The sequence below is a fragment of the Arvicanthis niloticus genome, chromosome 29, assembly GCF_011762505.2.
Source record: "Arvicanthis niloticus isolate mArvNil1 chromosome 29, mArvNil1.pat.X, whole genome shotgun sequence".
Classification (NCBI taxonomy): Eukaryota; Metazoa; Chordata; class Mammalia; order Rodentia; family Muridae; genus Arvicanthis; species Arvicanthis niloticus.
Genome location: NC_133437.1, coordinates 22241259 through 22261498, shown reverse-complemented (window position 1 = coordinate 22261498; position 20240 = coordinate 22241259). Strand labels below are relative to the sequence as shown.

General features: G+C 44.3%; 1 protein-coding gene and 1 long non-coding RNA gene across 5 annotated transcripts in view; one reads left to right on the top strand and one right to left on the bottom strand.

Moving 5' to 3' along the window:
* Arhgef28 (Rho guanine nucleotide exchange factor 28) overlaps nt 1-20240 on the top strand; it is a 282901-nt gene that overhangs the window by 166716 nt on the left and 95945 nt on the right. The window contains exon 1 of one of the 4 annotated variants that reach the window (XM_076927248.1): nt 5605-6589. The exons of the other annotated variants lie outside the window; for them this stretch is intronic. Within the exon in view, the coding sequence (XP_076783363.1) occupies nt 6505-6589 (85 nt within the window). The 5' untranslated portion in view covers nt 5605-6504. Of the gene's footprint in view, nt 1-5604; nt 6590-20240 lie in introns of those variants that run through there. 4 annotated transcript variants of the gene reach the window in all.
* The window catches only part of LOC143440432 (uncharacterized), a 35789-nt gene continuing 16048 nt past the window's right edge, over nt 500-20240 (bottom strand). The window contains exons 2-3 of the long non-coding RNA XR_013108118.1: nt 7169-7379; nt 500-809 (exon numbers count right to left, since the gene is read on the bottom strand). This is a non-coding gene — a long non-coding RNA (uncharacterized LOC143440432). The remainder of the gene's footprint in view (nt 810-7168; nt 7380-20240) is intronic.

Below are 20240 nucleotides of genomic sequence, written 5' to 3'. Positions count from 1 at the left end.
ATATTTCTGTGAACTCTCTCTCTCTCCCTTTGTATTTGAGTTTTTGGGTGGGAGTAGGCAGCATTTCTCTACAACAAACTAATTTCACCCATGATTTCAAGTAAAAGCCTTGGGACAGAGGAATCTTCCAAGAAGGCATTACAAATGCAGTTATTTGTGTAAAATCGGGTGCTTTTAATCCTTTTTGTTTATTTCAAATTGGTGGTCATTGAGGTTTTAAAAGTAGTTTGGGGGGCTGGAGAGGTGGCTCAGCGGTTAAGAGCACCAACTGCTGCCCTTCCAGAGGTCCTGAGTTCAATTCCCAGCAACCATATGGTGGCTCATGACCATAGGATGCCCTTTTCTGGTGTGTCTGAAGACAGCTACAGTATACTCATATACATAAAATAAATCTTTAAAAAACCAATTTTGATAGAAAAAAAATTTGCTCTCTTAGGTATTTGACTGCATGTTTGCTACAAGGTCAGTTTGGTTCCCTTGCTGAGTTCTGCCTCTCTGTGTCTGTGGCTTCCTTGTTCAGGTAAAAGTGCTCCTCATGGAATGTGGGGAAAAAATGTTTTCCCTTAAATGAGATTACTGGAGTATCTGTTGACAAACATGCACCCCATAAGACTATTTGGGGATTTTTAGGTTATTATAAACTGTCATCCATAGGCTTAGAGAACAGAAAGAAACTGCAGCTTTGATGAAGGTAAGTCATCTATTTTGTTGCATTTTCTTCCAACGAAAAGCCCCACAGAGTCGTCAAGTTGTAGGATGCTGGTTGCTTCTGTGATGGGGATAATGTTCCGTTCTTCATATTGTTTGTTCTAAGACGTACAAGGGAAGAGGGAATAAAAAGAACAACATGAAAACCACTTGAGCCTGGCTGCTAATGGAAGCCCCGCCACCTTGTTCTAAGCTTCGCCTACATATCAGGATTCGAACTTTAGAAATTCTGAAGCTGGTCCTAAGGTCCAGATTGGTCTAGATGGAGCATGTCCATCAAGCCTTCGCAAACGGCTTCATGTGGGTCTTGGGGGAGTCAAGGCTGAAAGCCACAGCTAGGGGGTCTCTGGAAGCCCCGCGATGTTGGGATCGGTGCCAAACTACCTAGTTCTCAGTACCTTTACCACTGAGAAGTGGAGTTCCACTTTAATCTCCAGTGCTTAAGAAAGGAGTGAGTGGAAGGTTGTTTACATTAGGTATGCCAGTTCTGTCTCATTTTTAGGAAGGTGTTGGACTTACGTACCTTTCATTTCCTTGACCCAGTTTCTCATGTCTGATACCTTGTTGTATTCAGTCATCATCTTTCCCCTAACTTCTTGGCTGTGAGAGTGTTTCACACTTCCCTGGGTTTTGATGATCTTACAGTTTTGTGGGGAGCTGGTCAGGAGTCTTATAGATGTTCCATAGTTGGAATCTATGTTTTCCCCATCATTAAAGTTGCAGGTTTGGAAAGGAAGATTAACCCAGTGGTGATGGCGCTTGCCTTTAATCCCAGCACTCAGGAAGCAGAGGCAGGCAGGTCTCTGAGTTCGACGCCAGCCTGGTCTACAGAGGGAGTTCTAGGACAACCAGGGCTACACAGAGAAACCTTGTCTCAACAAAACAAAACAAACAAAACAAAACACAACAGAAAGAAAGACAAATAGGTGAAGTACCATATCCATCATATGACACAAAGCGTTTGTCCTATCGACTTTCTTAATCATCATTGATGTTGATATTCATCTCCTGGATGTGGCCATGATGGTCATTTTCTTTCCTGTGAAGTTATTCCTCCTCACCCCTTCCTCATGTTGTAGTCTTTGGAAGGAAGTCAAGATGTTTGGTCCACAGTTAAGGAGCAGGGAGTTGTCCGCATGCTTTCTTATGGGTGGAGTAGCTACGTAAACTGGAATTCTCTTACATGGACGGTTTGTATGCCTCCACTATTTGGTCACTTACTAACATCTTTTCAAAGACAAAGATTTTTGAATAATAAATATTCCAATAATGTTTTGTTGTGGAAGCAATGTAGCTCTGGTATTAGGGACTATCTTAATCGGCTTCTGCACCCTTTTTATATCTTCATTGGGGGTGTGTGTGTGTCATGGTGAAAAATATCATTTATGATTTGTTAATTGATGATATTGATGATACGGAACACCTTGGATTTATCAAAAGCCGTAGAGCTTTATAGCACATCAAGTGAATCTTGATGTATACAAGCAGACAAACAAACAAATAAAAATCAACAGTGGGTGTCTTAGTGTTTCTATCGCTGTGAAGAGACACCACGACTATAGCAGCTCTTATGAAGAAACATATTTAAACGAGACTGGCTTGCAAGTTCAGGGCTTTAGTCCATCATCATCATGGCGAAAAGCATGGCAGCGTGCAGGCAGACACAGTGCTGGAGAAGGAGCTGAGAGTTCTACCCCTGGATTCACAGGCAGCCGGAACTGGGCCTGGCTTAAGCTTCTGAAATCCAAGAAAGTTCAAACCTGCTTCTTTGAGGATAGGGTTTAGATGCAAGTATTTATAGGAATAATAAACACTGTGGCCTGAGGCTTGAGAAAAGGGAACTGAATAATGACGTCACTGCATTGTTATGATCTTCATTATGTGTAATCAAACCTTTTGGTTCTTCACAGGAAGCTTGTTCAGAAAATGGCTCCTCCGTTAGTGTGGTTTGAAGGTGGCTGTGGTCTCTTTGATGTGAAGTAGTCATATTAGACACTTGTGTAAATGTGGGTGACATGAATGGTGGGTGGCTTCAACAGGTTTGAGTGACTTCCAAGTTCCTGTAAAGCATGTGGCCACCGTTACCTCCCTGATCATTGTAACAGAGGTTGCTATCTATTCCTGAGCTCTGTGACTTCTAAAATCAACGATAAAAGAAATAACCATAAAGAGTTACTTACCCTGGAGGTCATGGAGTGAATACTTCAGTGATACACTGTAGGAAGACACTGAAAAGAAATTCTATTTCTAGCTAATATTTAAAGTATCCTGGAAATGTCTTTAATTTCTTTATGCTATAATTGCCTTTATTCCTCATGTTAACTTCTGCAGTATAGATGTTATGGTCCCATTTTAACTGTGCTAAACTCAGAACTTCCGAGGAACGTGGTTAAGGATATTAATTAAGTAGTAGGACTGCCTTGTCTACATGGCCATGGTCCATGAGCTTTCTTGTAGCTTGGGGTACCTTTAAAATGCGAGTTAGGCCCAGTTTCTTCTCTCAAGGAATTTGAGGTCCCGTTAGGAGATAAGAAAACCTCACAATTTCCGTTCCTCAAATTCTGCATCAGTTCTTGAAAAGATTTAGTTTTATCAGGGCTGAGAAGGAAATGAACTGTTGTCCGTATGAAGAATGTGGAGGGGTATCTTCTGCATGGGGCCTTCAGAAAGCAGACACCCCATGAAGGCAGCAGTATCTGCCTTGAGTGCTTAGAACCGCATGCAGCTGCATTGCTTAGTAAAACATTTGTTAATTAAGAAGGCACAGTGAGGTAAAGGTATAGCCTGTGAAGTCACTTGTACACTACTGTAATGGTTGTGTACTAACCATTTACAGAGTGATTGAGGACTGTAATTCTTCCAACTTCAATTGCAATCAGCCAATCCTACAAACTTTTAAATATGGATGAGATGCAAATGACCCCTTGAATTAATTTAAATGCAATTAAAATAACAAAATGGAGGGGGGTGATAACTCCCTCAATGACAGTAGGAAATGATGATGAATGACACATGTTTAAGAAGTCTTCAGAAGGTAAGAAATTGGTTGAGCTGACTCAAAAATAAAACAGGCTATGCCAGTGGTGTTTTCTACTTCACTCTCCATGTTAACTGCAGGACGAATCAGGGCAAACAAGGCATTGGAAAGTCTTGAGATCCAAGAGCTGTTTTCACAGTGCTGGGAGCTTTCATTGTCAGGAAATTTTTATAAAGCAATTCATCTGTACTTTGTCAGCAATGATTGTACCTCTAGGCAAACAGATTAAGATGGATCCACTTAGCACCTCAACCGGCAGCAATGCCTGCACCAGTTCCTTCCTACCTCCTTCTGCATCCTAAGTCCTTCTGACCTGTTATTATAAAAGGGAGTCAAAAGAGAGGAACATCTGCCCCAGTGACTTCTTTTGAAAGATTTATTTTAATAGTGGTTGTAGTCAGTAGCTGCTATAGTTACTACAGCTGTCATGTAAGGTTTGCCACCCCCATGGTTTGACCAAGTGGTCCGACTCATTCATTTACCAAACGCCTGCAGTGTCCCAGGCATGTTCCTCGGCTTAGTCCAGGAGACTTTATCTTATGTAGCTCAGGCTGGCCTGAAACTTGCTATGTAGCCAACTTCTGATCTTCTTGCCTCTACCTTCCAAGTGTTGAGATTCAGGTCTGCACCATCATGGCCAGTTTGTGCAGTGCCGAGGATCAAGCCCAGAGCTGCATGCATGCCAGGCAAGCACTTTGTCAACTAAGCTTCGTCTCTAGCTCTCGGCTCCTCTTGTGTAGTTTTTCTTTTTAAATAATGTTTTTAATTGAAATAGAATCTCCTTCCTTCCCTCCCTCTCTCCCTCCCTCCCAGCCACCCTCCCATATCCCCCTCAAGTGGATAACCTCTTTTTATTTTATTATATTTGGTATACACACACACACACACACACACACACACACGCATGTACATGCACATGCACGCACACACACATGCACGCGCACGCATGTACACACACTCGCGCGCGCGCACACACACATAATTTTTAAATTTTATTTATGAGGGGGATGTATATGTCATGGCACACGTGTGAAAATCAGAGGAGAATTTACAGGAGTTCATCCCCCTTCCACCATATGGGACCCAAGGATCCAACTCAGGCTGTCAGGCTTAGAGCTGTCTCCCTGACAATACTGTCTTTTTTTTTTTTTTTTTTATTAAGGATCATATATAGAGTATTCTCTTGCTTGATGTATTTGATGTTCAAGGCTGAGAATAATTTATTCTTACAGTTGTACCCACCTGTTTAGGAAGAATAATTTATTCTTCAGATAAAAGGCTACAAAATAGAAAAGTGCTCTTCTCTCCTTTAGACTCAATCACTGCGGCCAATTATATTTTGTTCATTTTCTAATTTTATAGGAAACCACATGAAATCACAGTAGCAGTTTCCATAATTCTGATTGTGACTTGAATTTGCACTCCTGTAGGCCCCTCCCACACTGTCTCTCTGCCTTTGCCCCTCACTCCCCCCACCATCAGAGAGGCTCAGCTACCACAGAACAGGCTGTGACACCATGGCCTCCTCAAGGTCATTCACTCAGTGCCAACAGTCGGAGAATAGAATTGAAGAAAGGGATGAATGCTAATGGAGACATACACTGTTGAATGGCCCCTCATGTTGTTTCCTTTAGCTTTCTCTGAGCATCCGAGACTTCACAAAACACAGCAAAATGTAGGACTTCCTGGCCTTCCTCCTCCTGCAAGAAGTGCTTTAAAGAGCCTCCTGTGGGAGAGCGCTCCGGAGACCTTAGCTGCTCAGCCTAATCTTATTAGGGTCACACACTCTGTGTGCTTATCAGAGTAGGGAAGACCGGTGAGTGGTGAGCGGCAGCTGTGGCTTATGGGAAGGCAGTGTGGGCTTCCACTGCGTGCTAATCACTGGGAAGCCTATAGGGGGACTGCAGGAGCTGTTAGTTTGTAGTAAAGGAAAGTTCAGAACTGAGCTACAGAGTCACATACACCCTTAGGACTGACTGCTGAACCTGGGGACAGATCAGGAAGCAAGCACACAGGCTACATGTCCTGCTAGTCGGTAATAAATGACTTTGAGTGGGTGCAGTGAGGTGTGCCCACTGCAGCTACTGCAGACGAAGGTAAAAGCATCTGCCCACCTTAGGACCAAAAGGACCAGGAGACCAGACTGTTGAGTAAAATACCAGTTGCACCCTCAAACCTGCCCAACCAAGATGCTCACAGTGCAGACTGTTGGCTTCTCAGGAAGGGTGCGTCCTGGAGTAGACTGGCTTGCATTTGCTGTGGATCGGCTGTCCACACATAAACCAGCCTCCCTCACCCAGCACAGCTTTCCTGAGGAATGATTTCCAAGCTCTCAGCAAAATAGGCGTCTGCCTAGGAAGCTTTTCTTGAATCTTGGGCAGCAGGCAGCGTTCTTTCTCCTCCCAGATCCCTTCCAGTCTTCATTTCCATATCCAGCCACAAGAAGAGGAGAGTTAATGATTCATTTGCTCCCTGGTGACCTTTTGAATAACTGGACTGCGATGTATCAGCCAGACTTCAGGTCCCCCCCGCTCTCCCCCTCCGGCTTCTCTGGTTTGGCTTTAATATTTACAGCCTCCTTGTTGGTCTACATGCCTGAATGCCCGAAGGAAGCAAAACATTCATTGCCTCTCCCTCCCTGAGTTTGGAGCTGTTTCACCCAGCCCCATTCCTGCCTTTGACATCACGGGGAGGCTCCTGGCTGGGCACGGTCTGCAGGCACTCCTCTGCCTCAGCTGATCCTTTTACCCAAACAAACAATGGATTCTGATTCGGACTCACCTTTCAACTACTCCTGGCCTTCCTTTCCCAAGATGAAGATTCGGCGCAGGGCATCCAAGAAAGGTACATCATGGAGCCTTTTGTTTGCCCGGAGCCGACCAGGCACCTCCACCTCCGCCTTCTTACCTCTCTGCCCCGCATTTCCCTGCCTGCTGCTTGCAAGTAAAGTTCCTGTTTTCACAAGTCTTTCTAGAGCTCTTGCCGTATAAACACTTTGTGTATGGACTTCCGAGGTACATGTATTTCCCCCTTCCGTTCCCTCTAACATCTACCTTAGCGTCATTATCCATACTTAAAAAAACGTGGGGCTCGGGGGACGTGTGTGGGGGGGAGGGGTCAGTGCGAGGTAAATGTTTTGAATTTGTTTAATCACAGTTACCTTGGAAGTTACTTTGACAATAAAGAGTCCTGCTGATTTAAACATGTCTAGACTTTGTAAAGCTTAAAGAGGGCTCATGTTTGCCGCTTACTCTATGCTTCTGTGTGTGTGTGTGTGTGTGTGTGTTGAAGTTAATTGTTTAAGGGAAATTTGTCCATCAGGGGTCCTATTTAGTGATTTTGTACTTACTGCAAGGAAAGGGTTTGAATAAAATGATTTCAACGAGAAAGTCTCTAGAGAACCCAGAGACCAATTCTGCTTACCTTGAGTTATAACAAGTAAGTAAGATCAACCTGAAGAAAGGAGGGCCTGGGACCCTGGGGCTCACGGTAGAAGAGACTTGCTTGGTGTATTCCCTCTTGCTTCTTGGGCTCTCACGGAAGTATGGGCTTGGCAACCACAGTGACTGTTCTCTGGGAGAGACTCTCCCATCCTGGGCTGGGTACTGCAGGAGGCCATTGTTGTCTTCTGAGGCTTAAAAAAAAGTAGTTAGTGGAGAGTTAGTGTACATCCCTTGCTATTCCTTGTCTTGTGTAGAGACGTGTGTGGTCATGCCTCTAACTCCAGGGGAAGAAGGGACATGGAAAGTGGCAGGAAAAGAGCTGTTCCTCCTGTCTTTGTCTTCCAGAGCCTGCTGGCTCCATCCAGCAGTGATGTCCCTGAGGTATCCTGTGTTCGCACATGAGGATAGATTCTTTCCATGTATCTGGTTCCCTTCAAGTCCTGTGTTCCCACAGGAGGCTGGACCAGCAGTTATCCTCAAATTTGGTTAGCTTTAAGGACCTTCTTCTGACCCTCTAGGATAAAATAAAGGTGTTTGTTTGTTTGCCTTTTAGCTGGGCTTAAAGAAAATTTAGGAAGATGCTGCATTGGCTTTCAGGGGAAGCAGAAAGCCTTGGTGGCAACACCTTTTCACCTTTTCCAGGCTGGTCCACTGCTATCCTTAAAATGTGATCATCAGAAACCTTAGTACTTAGTGTTTAGCATACCGTTTCGTTATCCTGTCTTAAAATCAATTTCTTCTTTATTTTCTACCCATGAAAAGGGTTCTTTTTATTTCATACAATTTTTATTGATTTTACAGACATAAGGGATTTAAAAATATCAGTGGTAAAGCCTTGTCTCCCTTTAGAGGGTGCAGTTCATACATTAAAGGGCTAGAGTGTATCACCATTAAATGATTCTAGGAAAATCTACCTGCATGAGAGCACTTACCTGTGTGTAAAGGTGAGCCCGTGCTCAGCTAGAAAGTGGAGTAAAACTTTAACAAAAGTGAAGCGGGGTAAAGAGCCTGTGATAATCTTTGCGTTATTCCTACCTCCCAAATCTTTTGTGATTCACAGTTATTATCAAATGGAAAACTTTTTTTTTTCTTTTTTTTACAAAGTTTAATTTATTTCCAAGAGCGGGGAGATACAGAGAGGTCCCAAGATTTGAGGGCACATTTTTCTAGTTGTGGCGCATTGGGAGAACAGTAAGGACAGGTGACTTCAAGTTTCTATCTGTGTCGTTCAGAAAACTTACTGGATGTCTATACTGTGGGGGCTGGGACTCCAGGTAGGGAGCAAGCTGGGAGGGGAGGGATTATGACTGGAAGCCAGGGAGAACCTTGAGAGGCCACTGGCTCCGTAGGAACACATGACTCACACCCTCCCTGTAAATCCAATTTGGAGCCCTGCCAGCCTGGGCCAGGGCAGAAAGTCATAGCAAAGCTATGTAGAAATTAAACCTGGTTCAAGTGAAAGCAAGTACCTGCTTAGGAGGGTGATTAACTCTTTGCCACCAGTAAGCAAAAGGCAAAAGAAAGGCAGTGGAGCAGCATGGCCAGCTGGTAGCCCACAGAGAGTCCATCCCTCCTTGGATAGATGGTGCTGGCCTTGTTGTAAAGAAAATGGTCGGTCCTATTCTAATGTCAGCTGGGGTTGCAGACTCCCAGATGCATAAGCTCTGATTTTGCAGCCCAGTGGCCTTTTGTGAAGAGCAGTACTTTCTTGTCTCTGAAAATGAGAACGTTTTTAATGTGTCTTCAACAGCAAGAACTTCTGTCTATTCTCTCTATCTTCTCTATTCTCCCTCTATCTGTGTGTGTGTGTGTGTGGTGTGTTATGTGTGTTGTGTGTGTATATGTGTGTGTGGTATGTGGTATATGTAGTGTGTATGGTGTGTGTGGTGTGTATGTGGATGGTGTGGTGTGTGTGTATGTGTAATATGTGGTATATGTAGTGTGTGTGGTGTGTGTATGGTGTGTGTGTGGTGTGTGTGTGTGTATGGTGTGTGTGTGGTGTGTGTGTGTGGTATGGTGTGTGTGTGTTGTATGTGGTGTGTGTGGTAAGGTGTGTGGTGTGTGTGTTGTATGTGGTGTGTGTGGTAAGGTGTGTGGTGTGTGTATGGTGTGTGTATGTGTGTGTGTAGTGTGTGTATGTGTGTGGGTGTGTGTGTATGTTTGTGTGTGTGGTGTGGTGTATGTAGTGTGTGTGTGTGTGTGTGTGTGCTGGAGGCCAAAAGCCAACCTCCAACATTGTCCTTAAGAGCTGTCCTTCTTTTCTAAGACAAGATTTCTCCCTGGGACCTGGGGCTTACAGTTAAGTTGGAGTGGCTGTCAAGTCAGCCCCCGTGACCCACCTGTCTTTGCTTTCCCAACGATGGGCCGGGATTACAACCCTGTGCCCACATAGCCTGTGCCCACATAGCTGGTCTTCTACTTAGGGGCTGAGCCCTCTTCCAGCTGAGCCGGCTCCCTGGCTCCTCTCCCTCCTTCCAATCATCAGGGAAGTCAGTCTCCCCTGCAGCTCCACCACCTTGGAAGTCTTGAAGGAGGATCTCAGGACTCTGGATTTATGGCCCTATTAAACAAACATCTCTTGTATTTATTGAGATATATGCTCTTCTAATCTCTTCTGTTGCTTCCCTGTCTCCACCCTCTTCACTCATATCGCTTCCCTCAGAGGCCCTCTCCTGTCCCTGTTTTCAGTTTCTTTGATGGATATTCAGACACAGGCACACTCCCAGCTTCCTTACGAAGAGATGTGAAATTTCCACAGAGTTTTGTAACAATAAGAAACCCCACTGAGCAGTATTTTAACTTAGTTCTTGCTTTTCCTCCCACCTTCAGAAAAGGACACTTATGTCACTGTTCTTTGGAAATGACTGGTATCTCGAGGGGGCAGCCATGAAAGCCAAGCTGGCCACGAGTCCTGAGAGGGCCATTCCCAGAAGCTGTCCTCCGTCATCTTGTAGGCTACTCCAGGACAAGTCCCTTTTGGAGCCCAGTGGTTAATAATTAGAGTAGGTCAGAATCCATGACCGTTCTGCTTCAAGGGATATAGGAATGCTTGGGTTTTTGTTTTGTTGGTTTCAGTGGGAAATTCAACTAAGAAATGTTATGGTTATTAATCAAAAATTAATTATAAAAAATCCCACAGATATTGCACCTCATATAAGGCTCCTATCGTTATCATTCAGAAAGTGAGTGCTTCATAGAAGTCCGAGGACCCCTTGGAGATGTCTGCACACACTTTCCCTTCATGCATTTTGTTCACCCCAGTGGTGTCTCTCGTTCTCTCTTCCCCAGCTCATAGCAAGTCCCTCTTCAGGGCGAGAGAGTGTGAAGGGGCGCCATTTTTGTCAATGTGGGGAAAAGCCTTTGTAGTTCCTAAGAAGCTAGCGCAAACTAGAAAATTTAACAACCCTGAAAAGCTTGGGTAGCACTAGAATTTTTGGAAGTCACAGTCAAACTAAACAGTATTATGTAATGCTTTGCCAATCATATATTTTTTAAATTAAACTATAATGTTTGCTTGACATAGAGAATTTGATAACTCTGTAATAAGGAAATTATCTGTTTTATAAGCTGAAGCTAAGAGGATGCTGTCTTTTGAGTATGGTTTGCGCTACCTAAGGGCTCATGTGTTGGCTGTTTGGCCGTTGAGAAGAGACTTTGATGAATTAAAGACCCAGAGGAAGTCATTTGGTCTTAAAAACTTCTTCCCTAAGAAGGGATTAAAGTAGTTCTTTGGGGACCCTTGTTAGTTTTTGAGAAGACTGTTATGAAAAAGCAAGACTGGCCCTTGCCTGTCTTCAGGTCGCCTGGCTTACATAGGATCTCCCTTGACAACCTCATGATGCTGTGTTTTTGCTCTTAGTGACTTAACCAAGGAGTCCTCACAAGAGTCTGTGCTATGCTGTTTCAACCTTAAACACCATGAACTGTGAGCTAAACAACCTTTTTTTTTTTTTAATTTATAAGTTACCTAGCTTCAGATATTTTGTGATAACCATAGAAAATAGCCCAAAGGTATTCTAGGAAATGCATGGTAACCATGTCAGGATGGAAAAGGAAAGAATGGAATAAAGACATGAGGAAAATGTTTTCCACACATGTTGTCATTAAAAAAAAAAAAAAAAAAAAAAAAAAAAAAGAGGCAGACCCTCCCTGCATGCTAGATGTGACATCACCTTTCTTTATTAGTTGGGGACTTGAGGCCCAGAAAGAAGAAATGATTTGCCCTGCTCTGGAGCCAGTAAAAGCAAAACTAAGCCTAGAGCACAGACACTAAACATAAGAGAATTCTATCTCTCAGTAAGTGTGCCAGCTTTTAGTCGGGGCAATGGAGGGAGGATGGCAAGGACTTGCTCCCGTGGGTGGAAAGGTACCATTGCATCTTCACCACCTCAGCTCCCATTCCTTCTGTGGACTGTTTGTTATCTAGGATGAGAGCCGGCAGGGATAGATTTAGAGGTTCCAGATGCAAGACCTGTTGCTAGCCTTTGATACTGCCCCCTACCCACAGGCATGGTACTTACACACACCCATGCTTGGGCCTGGGAACTAACGGACATGGGCATCACTTTCCTAGAAGTGGGAAAATTGGAACCTCAAAGGGGTTTGTCTTAGTTAGGGTTTCTATTGCTATGGAGAAATACCATAGCCATGGGCAACTCTTATGAAGGGAAACATTTAATTGGGGGTGTATTACAGATTCAGAGGTTTAGTCCATTATCGTCATGGCAGGAAGCATGATAGCATGCAGGCAGGCGTGATACTGTAAATGTAACTGAGAGTTCTACATCCGGATCGGATTGGCAGGCAGCAGGGAGAGAGAGACAATTGGCCATTTGAAACTTCAAAATCCACCCACCGTGCTATCCGTCCTTTAACAAGGCCACACCCACTCCAATAAGGCCACACCCACTCCAATAAGGCCACACCCACTCCAATAAGGCCACACCCACTCCAATAAGGCCACACCCACTCTAACAAGGCCACACCCACTCCAATAAGGCCACACCCACTCTAACAAGGCCACACCCACTCCAATAAGGCCACACCCACTCTAACAAGGCCACACCTTCTAATGACACTCCTAAACATTCAAATATGAGTCTGTAGAGGGCACTCTAACTCAAAGCACTACAGAATGAGAATGATGGGAAGCCTGCTGTCTTCTCTGAGACGGAGAGAGATGTGGACAGAGTGATAAAATATACCAGGAGTGAAGACAATGGCATTCTTCTTTTCCTTCTATGCTGGGGCCTCACTGTGTTGCTCAGGCTTGTCTCGAAATGATCCTCCTGTCTCAGCGTCTCCAGGGCAGTACTACAGGCATTTGTCACCGTGCTTGTTTGGTTTTGGAAATGAGTTCATTTAATATTTGAAGGCTAGGTATTTGATCTGAAAAGTAACCCTTACTATGCACTGAGAAGTATGATGATGTTTCAGAGGTTTAGTGATAACTGTTAAAGGTAAACTCATATAATTTCACGAGCTTATTCATTCCTTTCTTCCTTCTCATGAAGTTTCAGGGAATAGGCAAGTGTTTGTGTGTGCAGGTATGGCTGTGTGCTTGAGTTTAGTCTAGAAATTTACAAGAGAATGCCTGAATGAATAGGTCACTTCAGAAAGCCTCAAAAAGAGAAACCTTTCTCCAAGGTGACATTACTCCTAACTTGTCTTTGCTCTTGGAAAGGTTCCTACTTACTTTCCCAGAGAGCAGGTTCAGTGTCAGACTCTGCCCAGGGGCGTCTCTGTGTCACAAAGAAGAGGGGACACACTGCAGGCCCATGGCAGGCAACAGAGCTAACAGCCTCTTACTCCCCTTAATCGAACAAATACTTAGCCAATGTTTTGAAAGTGATTCCCCTCCTCTCAACTCTGTAGGGGCAAAGAAGACAGTGTTACAACTTATTGTGTCCATGTTGGGGAGACATCTCTCCAACTGCCACAGGAAAAACTGCTAAAACTTACAGTTGAATTTCATGGTGAAGAGAAGGCATCCTGGCTGGGAGTGTGGTTCAGTGGTAGAGTGCCTGCCCAGCATATGTAAGACATATGTTTGTTCAATCCCCAGCACTGAAAACAAAACAAAAATAGAAAAGCTGTAGGAAGGTAAGGAGGAAGGTGTGGTAAAGGGATGCCAGTCAGCAGCCTGGTGAAGGGATGAAGTTTGAGCAGGGAAGGTGATCCCTCAAATAAATATGCAGAGGCAGGCATACACTCAGCATAACAAAGTGATGGAAAAGAGCCCAGTCGTGTGGACTGTGTGGACCACTGATTCATGAGGACATGGAAATGTTATGTAACCCTGTTTCATGGGCCTGTGCGGTTATCTCTGTCTGCTTGGCCCCTTTCCCTTGGCTGAACAATGCTCACATAGTTGAGTGGGCAGCTCTCCTACTCTGGCCATGATGCTCGCACATGAGGGAGCACCTTCAGGACACTGCGATGAGGATCGTGGCATGCAGAGACCAACAGTGTTCCTCCTGCCACAGTGATAGGCCTAAGGTGGGCACATCACCCAGACGCAACCAGTCAGAACCCTTTCTTTGGGTTTCTCAAACTGGAATTTGGAGGGACATTCCTTTCTTCTCCAGTGGTATCTCTAGAAAGATGGGTGGCAAAGCCATTGCCTATACAAAACTTCCCTGCACCCCTCAGAGGTCAGCGTTCTCTCTCAGCCTCCTTTCTGCTGGGCATGGGTTCTTCTGATATCCCTTCTCTTTCTGTGTCCCAGTTGCCAGTTCACATCTCTACCCTGAGGGTCCCTGGAAAGTAGGGTTTGTCCTGTGTGTTTCAAATCTCCAATGCTAGACCATGGAACTCGGGCCGTGAATGTTGATTTATTTACTGTTTATTTGATCTACATTCGGTCTTTCACAAGTACTACCCTATAGGCTGTGGGGTGAGGGAGGGCAAGAGTATATTTTTAATATGGAAAAGTTGGTTTGATGTAACAATGCAAGCAGTCATTCTCAGCATCTGCTTGGTATCACTAGATATTAATTTGGTACCCTGGATTTCTCCTAAGAGTTCTTCACCCCACTTTTTATCCTTGTCAGTATTCAATGTGGCTTCCTGGTGGGATTGGGGGGTAGTGGCTGGTAGGAGGGGCCTGGTTCTTGAATCTTTTCAGTGATTTCTGGTTCTTCCTGGACTAGCCTCTTTTCAGAAACATGAACACTTGACTTTGGCAGTTGTGATCAAGGCCCGATGCTGGGGTCCTCTCCTGGTGTCCAGCAGGGCTTGGTTAGTCTCCTTTTGGACTTACACTGAGTTGGCTTTACCTCACCTCTCATATGACAGAACCTTGGGGGTCTCTGGCGCTGGATGCTGTCCCAGATGCTCTCTCTAGAAGCATCTACCACACATCTTTTTTACACTATGGTGGATACGATGGCCAGACATATACGGTGAGCCAAGCCCCTGATTGCCTCTCTCTGAGGTGTTTAGGACCTTGGAGTGTCATCCTCACATGTAGGCAATCGAGAGCAGCCTGGCACTGTGGTTTGACCTTGGTGTATACACCTCATTCCCTCATGATTCACGTGATCTGGATAAAAATGAGAAAACCCCACCTATTCTCAGAGTGGCCCCAACATGTCTCACACTGCTTGTCCCAGGCAGAGAAACTATTTATGCCTAGAATCTCCATTATCCTACAGTGTAGAGCCCTGGAGGTGCATAAATCCCATTTTCAGCTCTCTTTCATGCTTATCTGTCCAGAGTTTCCCTGCAATAACGAAGTAGGAGCCAGGAATTCAGTTTCTCACCTAGAAGAAACAATGATTTGAGCACTTCCAGGCAGTACTTAGCTTGTATCATTCCATTCATTCACACACTCATTCAGTCATTCTCCCATTCATTCACTCACTCATTCTCCCAGTCACTCATTCATTCATTCTCCCACTCATTCACTCACTCATTCTCCCAGTCACTCATTCATTCATTCTCCCACTCATTCACTCACTCATTCTTCCAGTCACTCATTCATTCATTTATTCTCCCACTCATTCATTCATTCATTCATTCATTCATCTTTCTCCCACTCATTCACTCAAAATTGTTCTTTCTGAAGACACTGAAGAAACAAATAAATGACTACATATTTCTAATGTCTATGCATCATTCTCTAGTGTGCTGATATAATACCTTACCTATGGTAGACTTCAGTCATTTTTGATGGCATTTAGGGGGTGAAAGCATATACTTCTCTGGAGGCAAGTCCTGGGATGTTGAGGCTCCTTGCAGCATTAGAAATGAACTGGTCTACTGTTCATTTTTGTTGAACACACCTGTGTGCCAGTTTCTTTCCATATGAAGGGTCTGAATTATTCATAGAGTTCCCATGATGATGACATGGGAGGACATCTTCCTTATCCATTTGCTTATGGTTTTTGATTTACTTGAGGTGGTTTTGGGGAAAAAAAAAAACCAACCCAGTTTATATTTGAGGTCTTTCAGTTCTCTTTTGGGGCTTGTGTCGTGTGTTGGCGTCCCCCACAGCTTGCCAAGGTTTCTTTTGTGCTCATTTGCTTCAGTCCTTAGAGGATGGCATCAAGAGGAAAGGGGTTTTTGACTGAACCTAATCACACCAGGGTCCACACCAACACAGGATCTCTTGACTGCTCTGTGGAAGCAAGGGCAGAAGCAACTTACTTACACACTGAGAGTCTGTTCTCAATGTAAACACTCTCTTTGGAAAAGGCCACTTTAGACTGCTATAGTTAGGAAAGAGGACTAGGAAAAACTTGAAGGAAATTGTTGTTCTCAAAAGATGGCGTTTTCTCTCTGCCTCCACCCCAGCCCCACCCTCTGCCACTTTCCTCAATGCCTTTTAGGTGTGATGAATCAGGGTTGGGGGTGGGGTGAGGGATTGGGGCTAGTTTCTCAAGTCAATTATTATGACTGTTAGGTTTTTCAAAGACTCTGCTAAAGTCCTTTTAACAGAACCAACTTTAACTGGGTATGGAAAAGAGGATTTGACCTTCTGAGAAAGGCCTTTCAGCTCTGGAGTGCACTGGCTCCTGTCTATAGACATGGCTCTTGGTAACAGGACTTGACAGTGAGGTATGATTCCAGGGGGTAAGGCAAGTTCTGAGAACACTGGAAGCTTTGGAATGATGGGCAGAGGTCTCCTGGTTTCTCTTCCTGGACGTCTCTTGGTACAGGGTGCACTCTACAAGTGACCTAGCTTCCATCCAACCCACAGGAAATTCTTGGGATGAAGATCTTTTTGGAATCTGGATAATTTTCTGAGTAGCCACAGGTCTAGCTCAGAAGAGCTTGAGGTGAGGTTTTCCATGCCAAGACTAACACCAGCAAAGTCCCAAGAGAGCTTTGAAGAGGAATGGCTGAGGAGAGCGGCAACTGTTCTCTGGGAATGGTTATTCTCCTTGGGAGGGCAGCTGTATACTTTCTTGTGGCTCTCACTGAAGGTGTTAGTGCCTGCTCTGCCTTCCAGAACTTGGCAAAGATCCCTTAAATTGGGAAACAATTTAACAGGCAAAGGATAGGGTTTGTTCTTGGTCATCGCTGGGATTGAGCCAGTCGTCTACCCTCTTTATCTGGTAGCCCTGGGAGAGAACCCAGAGCTTTGTGCACCTTAGGCAAATGCACTTTGGCCAAATGACATCTCCAGCCCACCTCACACTGCTAGACATGAATGTGTGCGAGAGATTTGTTGGGATGAGGTGGGGTAGATGGGTTGCAGGGAGATGGCAGAAAATGAGAGTGTTCTGTATGCGTTATGTACGTGTATGAAACTGTCAAGTAGAAATAAAAAAAAAAAACCAGAAAATAAAATAACTAACTAGAAAAAATGGTTATGTTAATCCCCATGTGGGTATGGAGAGTATATACGGACAGGTGGTTAAAAGCAGCCCTGTGTGCTCTTAGGGAAAACATTTCCAGAAAATACATTTCTACATATATTACCCAGTGCAGGGAGCTTACTGATAAACTACTGTTTTGCATGAAATGACACATTACAAAAGAAAGGGACTTCCCCCCCTCTTGTTTATTATATATAAAGATGTTGAAAATCTAGACATTGTAGGTCATAAAAATTTGAAAGTTAAAAGTGAATATGCTTCATGACATTCAGCTCTCGGTCGGCATCTTGGCTTTTTTTTTTTTTTTTCCAGCTCTTTCTCCTGAGTATTTTGAATGTTGTGCTGTTGAAACAAAATGAAATTATATATCTGCTGTTTTATGGATGTTTTCTCAGCCAGCCTTACACTGTCATATCCTGGCAGCCAGTTAGTAGGAGAAATTACACACTGGGGGCCCAGGAAGAAGGCAAACATACCTAGAAATAAGTCACACTGTAGCATATTAATGAGACTGCTTAATGGGGAAATTCCAGGCATTGCTCAAATGCCATTTTCTTTAATTTTTTAAAATGTACATGCCATATAAGTTGCATTCATAATGTATTTGTTACAAGGTGATTATAGTTGCATTTATACTCTATTTGCTACACAGCTGATGGAAATTTCAGATTTTCCTACTTGTACATTGTAACCTTAGCATAGAATCATGCTCATTGTGTTTCAGATGTATGCTGTATTCCAGAGGCATTGATTTGTGGAGAAAGAAATTGAATGGTACTATTTTTGACAGTTCATTCCTCTAAGAATAATAAAAAATGATTATATGATTATAGGTAATTCATCCAGACTGAGTTTTACACACACACACACACACACACACACACACACACACACACACACACACAGAGAGAGAGAGAGAGAGAGAGAGAGAGAGAGAGAGAGAGAGAGAGAGAGAGAGAGAGAGATATTGGTTGACAATCAAAGGGCAGTTCAGAATTGTTGGCCATGCCAGATTGGAGCTGTGCCTGAAAATCTAAAATAATTTCTGTGAAATATTCTAGCATATGTCAGTATCTATGGGTGTGATATCTACATTTTTGGAAAAAAAGAAAACAGCACCACTACTAAACCATCTTTCTTTTTCTTTCACAAAGTCAGGTGTGCCTTCAGAACCTCTGTGGAATGTCCATTGTGAAATGTTGGGAATGTCAGCTTAACTTTAATCTAACAAACCTCAACCTGTAAATTGAACAGCCTCTGCTAGAGTATATTCCAGAGTCGAACACACTATTCTTTGCTTCACAATAGAACACTCAGTGACCCCAGTAATAAAGTACTTGGAGTAGTCCAGGAGATGACTGAGTTATTCGGTCATGTGATCTTAGGGGCGGGGCTTGGAGGACACCTTGGTTTCCTTGCCCTTGTTGTTTAGGATCACGTGACTGAATAGATTCCCGAGTGTCTGGTTTGTAACGAGCACAGTGTATGTAGTCAGAGGAATGGGGTTCAGTGTCTGCCATGGGGGAACAAGAGTGCTGAAGATGACGCTTTTGCTGTAGCTCGTATTTTATTTCTTCTCCCTCATTTAGGTGCTTTCACCCCTCCCTTCCCCCAGTTCCTTTACTTGCAAGTTTGCCTGATGCTCCCTTATTTCTTTAGGAGAGAGTAAATAGCCTGATAATCTGTTCTTTTAATTTTTTGAGGCAGAATCTTACTGGATAGCCCAAACAGGCTTTCCACTCACAATCCTCCTGCCTCAGCCTCTTTAATGCTAGGATTACAGCCTTCTGCCACTATGACCAGCTCCTGATGTTTTTAAGTAAAAGGGTTAAATAGAACAGAGAAAGCACACAGGGGCTGTGTTGTTCTGCTCGCTCTGTTTATTGGTCAGACCAAACCAGAAAGTTACCTCTATCCAGAGGAGTGAAATTAATCCCCTCTCCCCCACAGAGTGTGATGGATGCCACAGGGCAAATGCAAGAACTCAGGAAGGAGGGCCTGTTGGCCTGCAGAGACTTGGGAGGTGATGACAGTGGGTTCGCCTTGAGGATGTTTGCAAACTATCTAGCATCAGAGAGGCAGAGAGGCCTGGGCTGGCCCAGCAGGTCATTCAGTTAGCAGGTTCGTGGTAAATATTGGAGAAAGAGTTAGAATGGGTGGGAGAAAGAAGAAAGTGCTGGGGCAGAGCAAGAACAGGGGAAACACAGCCATGGAAGCTTCCAGAAGCAGAGAAAACATGTCAGCCCCCCAAAGAGTATTCTCTTCATTATTCCTGATACAAGTGTGTTTTCTTGAGGTGAAATTATTCTTTATTTCCACAGTTATAGGTTGTATATTGATTATGGCCTGCCCTACTTCTCTGCCCTGGGGATAAAGTGAACAAAACATACAAAGTCTCTTTTCTTACAGGACTTAACGTTCTTGGAGGGGAATGGTCGCGTATAATAAGCAAATATAACTGGTGTAAGAGACAGTGAGGCAGCGAGGACGTGAATGACTGGGACGAACACTGCTGTGGGCCCCGGTGGCGGCTACAAGAGCTGTCCTTCAAGAGCCACCGTTGACAATAGTGGTCACTGTTTCATCGGCTGCTACACACTAAACTCTGAAGCCAGGCTTGCCCAGGGTGTCATGGCTAATTATTCCTAATTAATCCTGCTATGTTCATATCGTCCTGTGACAAAACAATGCACAATGCGGGAAGGAAAAAAGGAAGGAAGGAAGGAAGGAGGGAAGGAAGGAAGGAAGGAAGGAAGGAAGGAAGGAAGGAAGGAAGGAAGGACACTAATTTGACAAACTGTGGGCAAGAGACTTCTGGACTGCAAGCCCTGCCAAGCTTTTGTGGTGAGAGCATGGCAGGGAGTGAGTGAGAGCAGGCGAGGTAGCAGCCTTGCAGCAAGCTGGCCACAGGTTTGTTTATGTCTGGGTGTGTGTCTCTTACATAACCAGGCAATAGGCTACACTTTCCTTTAGCTACCGGACCTGGCCTTCCAGAAGGCAAGCTGGGTTTCATCAGAAGTCAGCTTACTGACAGGCTGCTCTGTGTTGCGAACCACTTCCTGCTAGACTTGTGGCACCTTTCAGAGAAGTGAGACACTTCAGCTACCTTCACCTCTTTGGTGCCAAAGGGCCCTCTTCCCAGGATCAAAAAACCCTCCCTTGCAACCGCCTGTTGCTAGAGCATCTAGTGCAGCAAGGGATGGCTGACAGGAATCTGTGCTTTAGGGC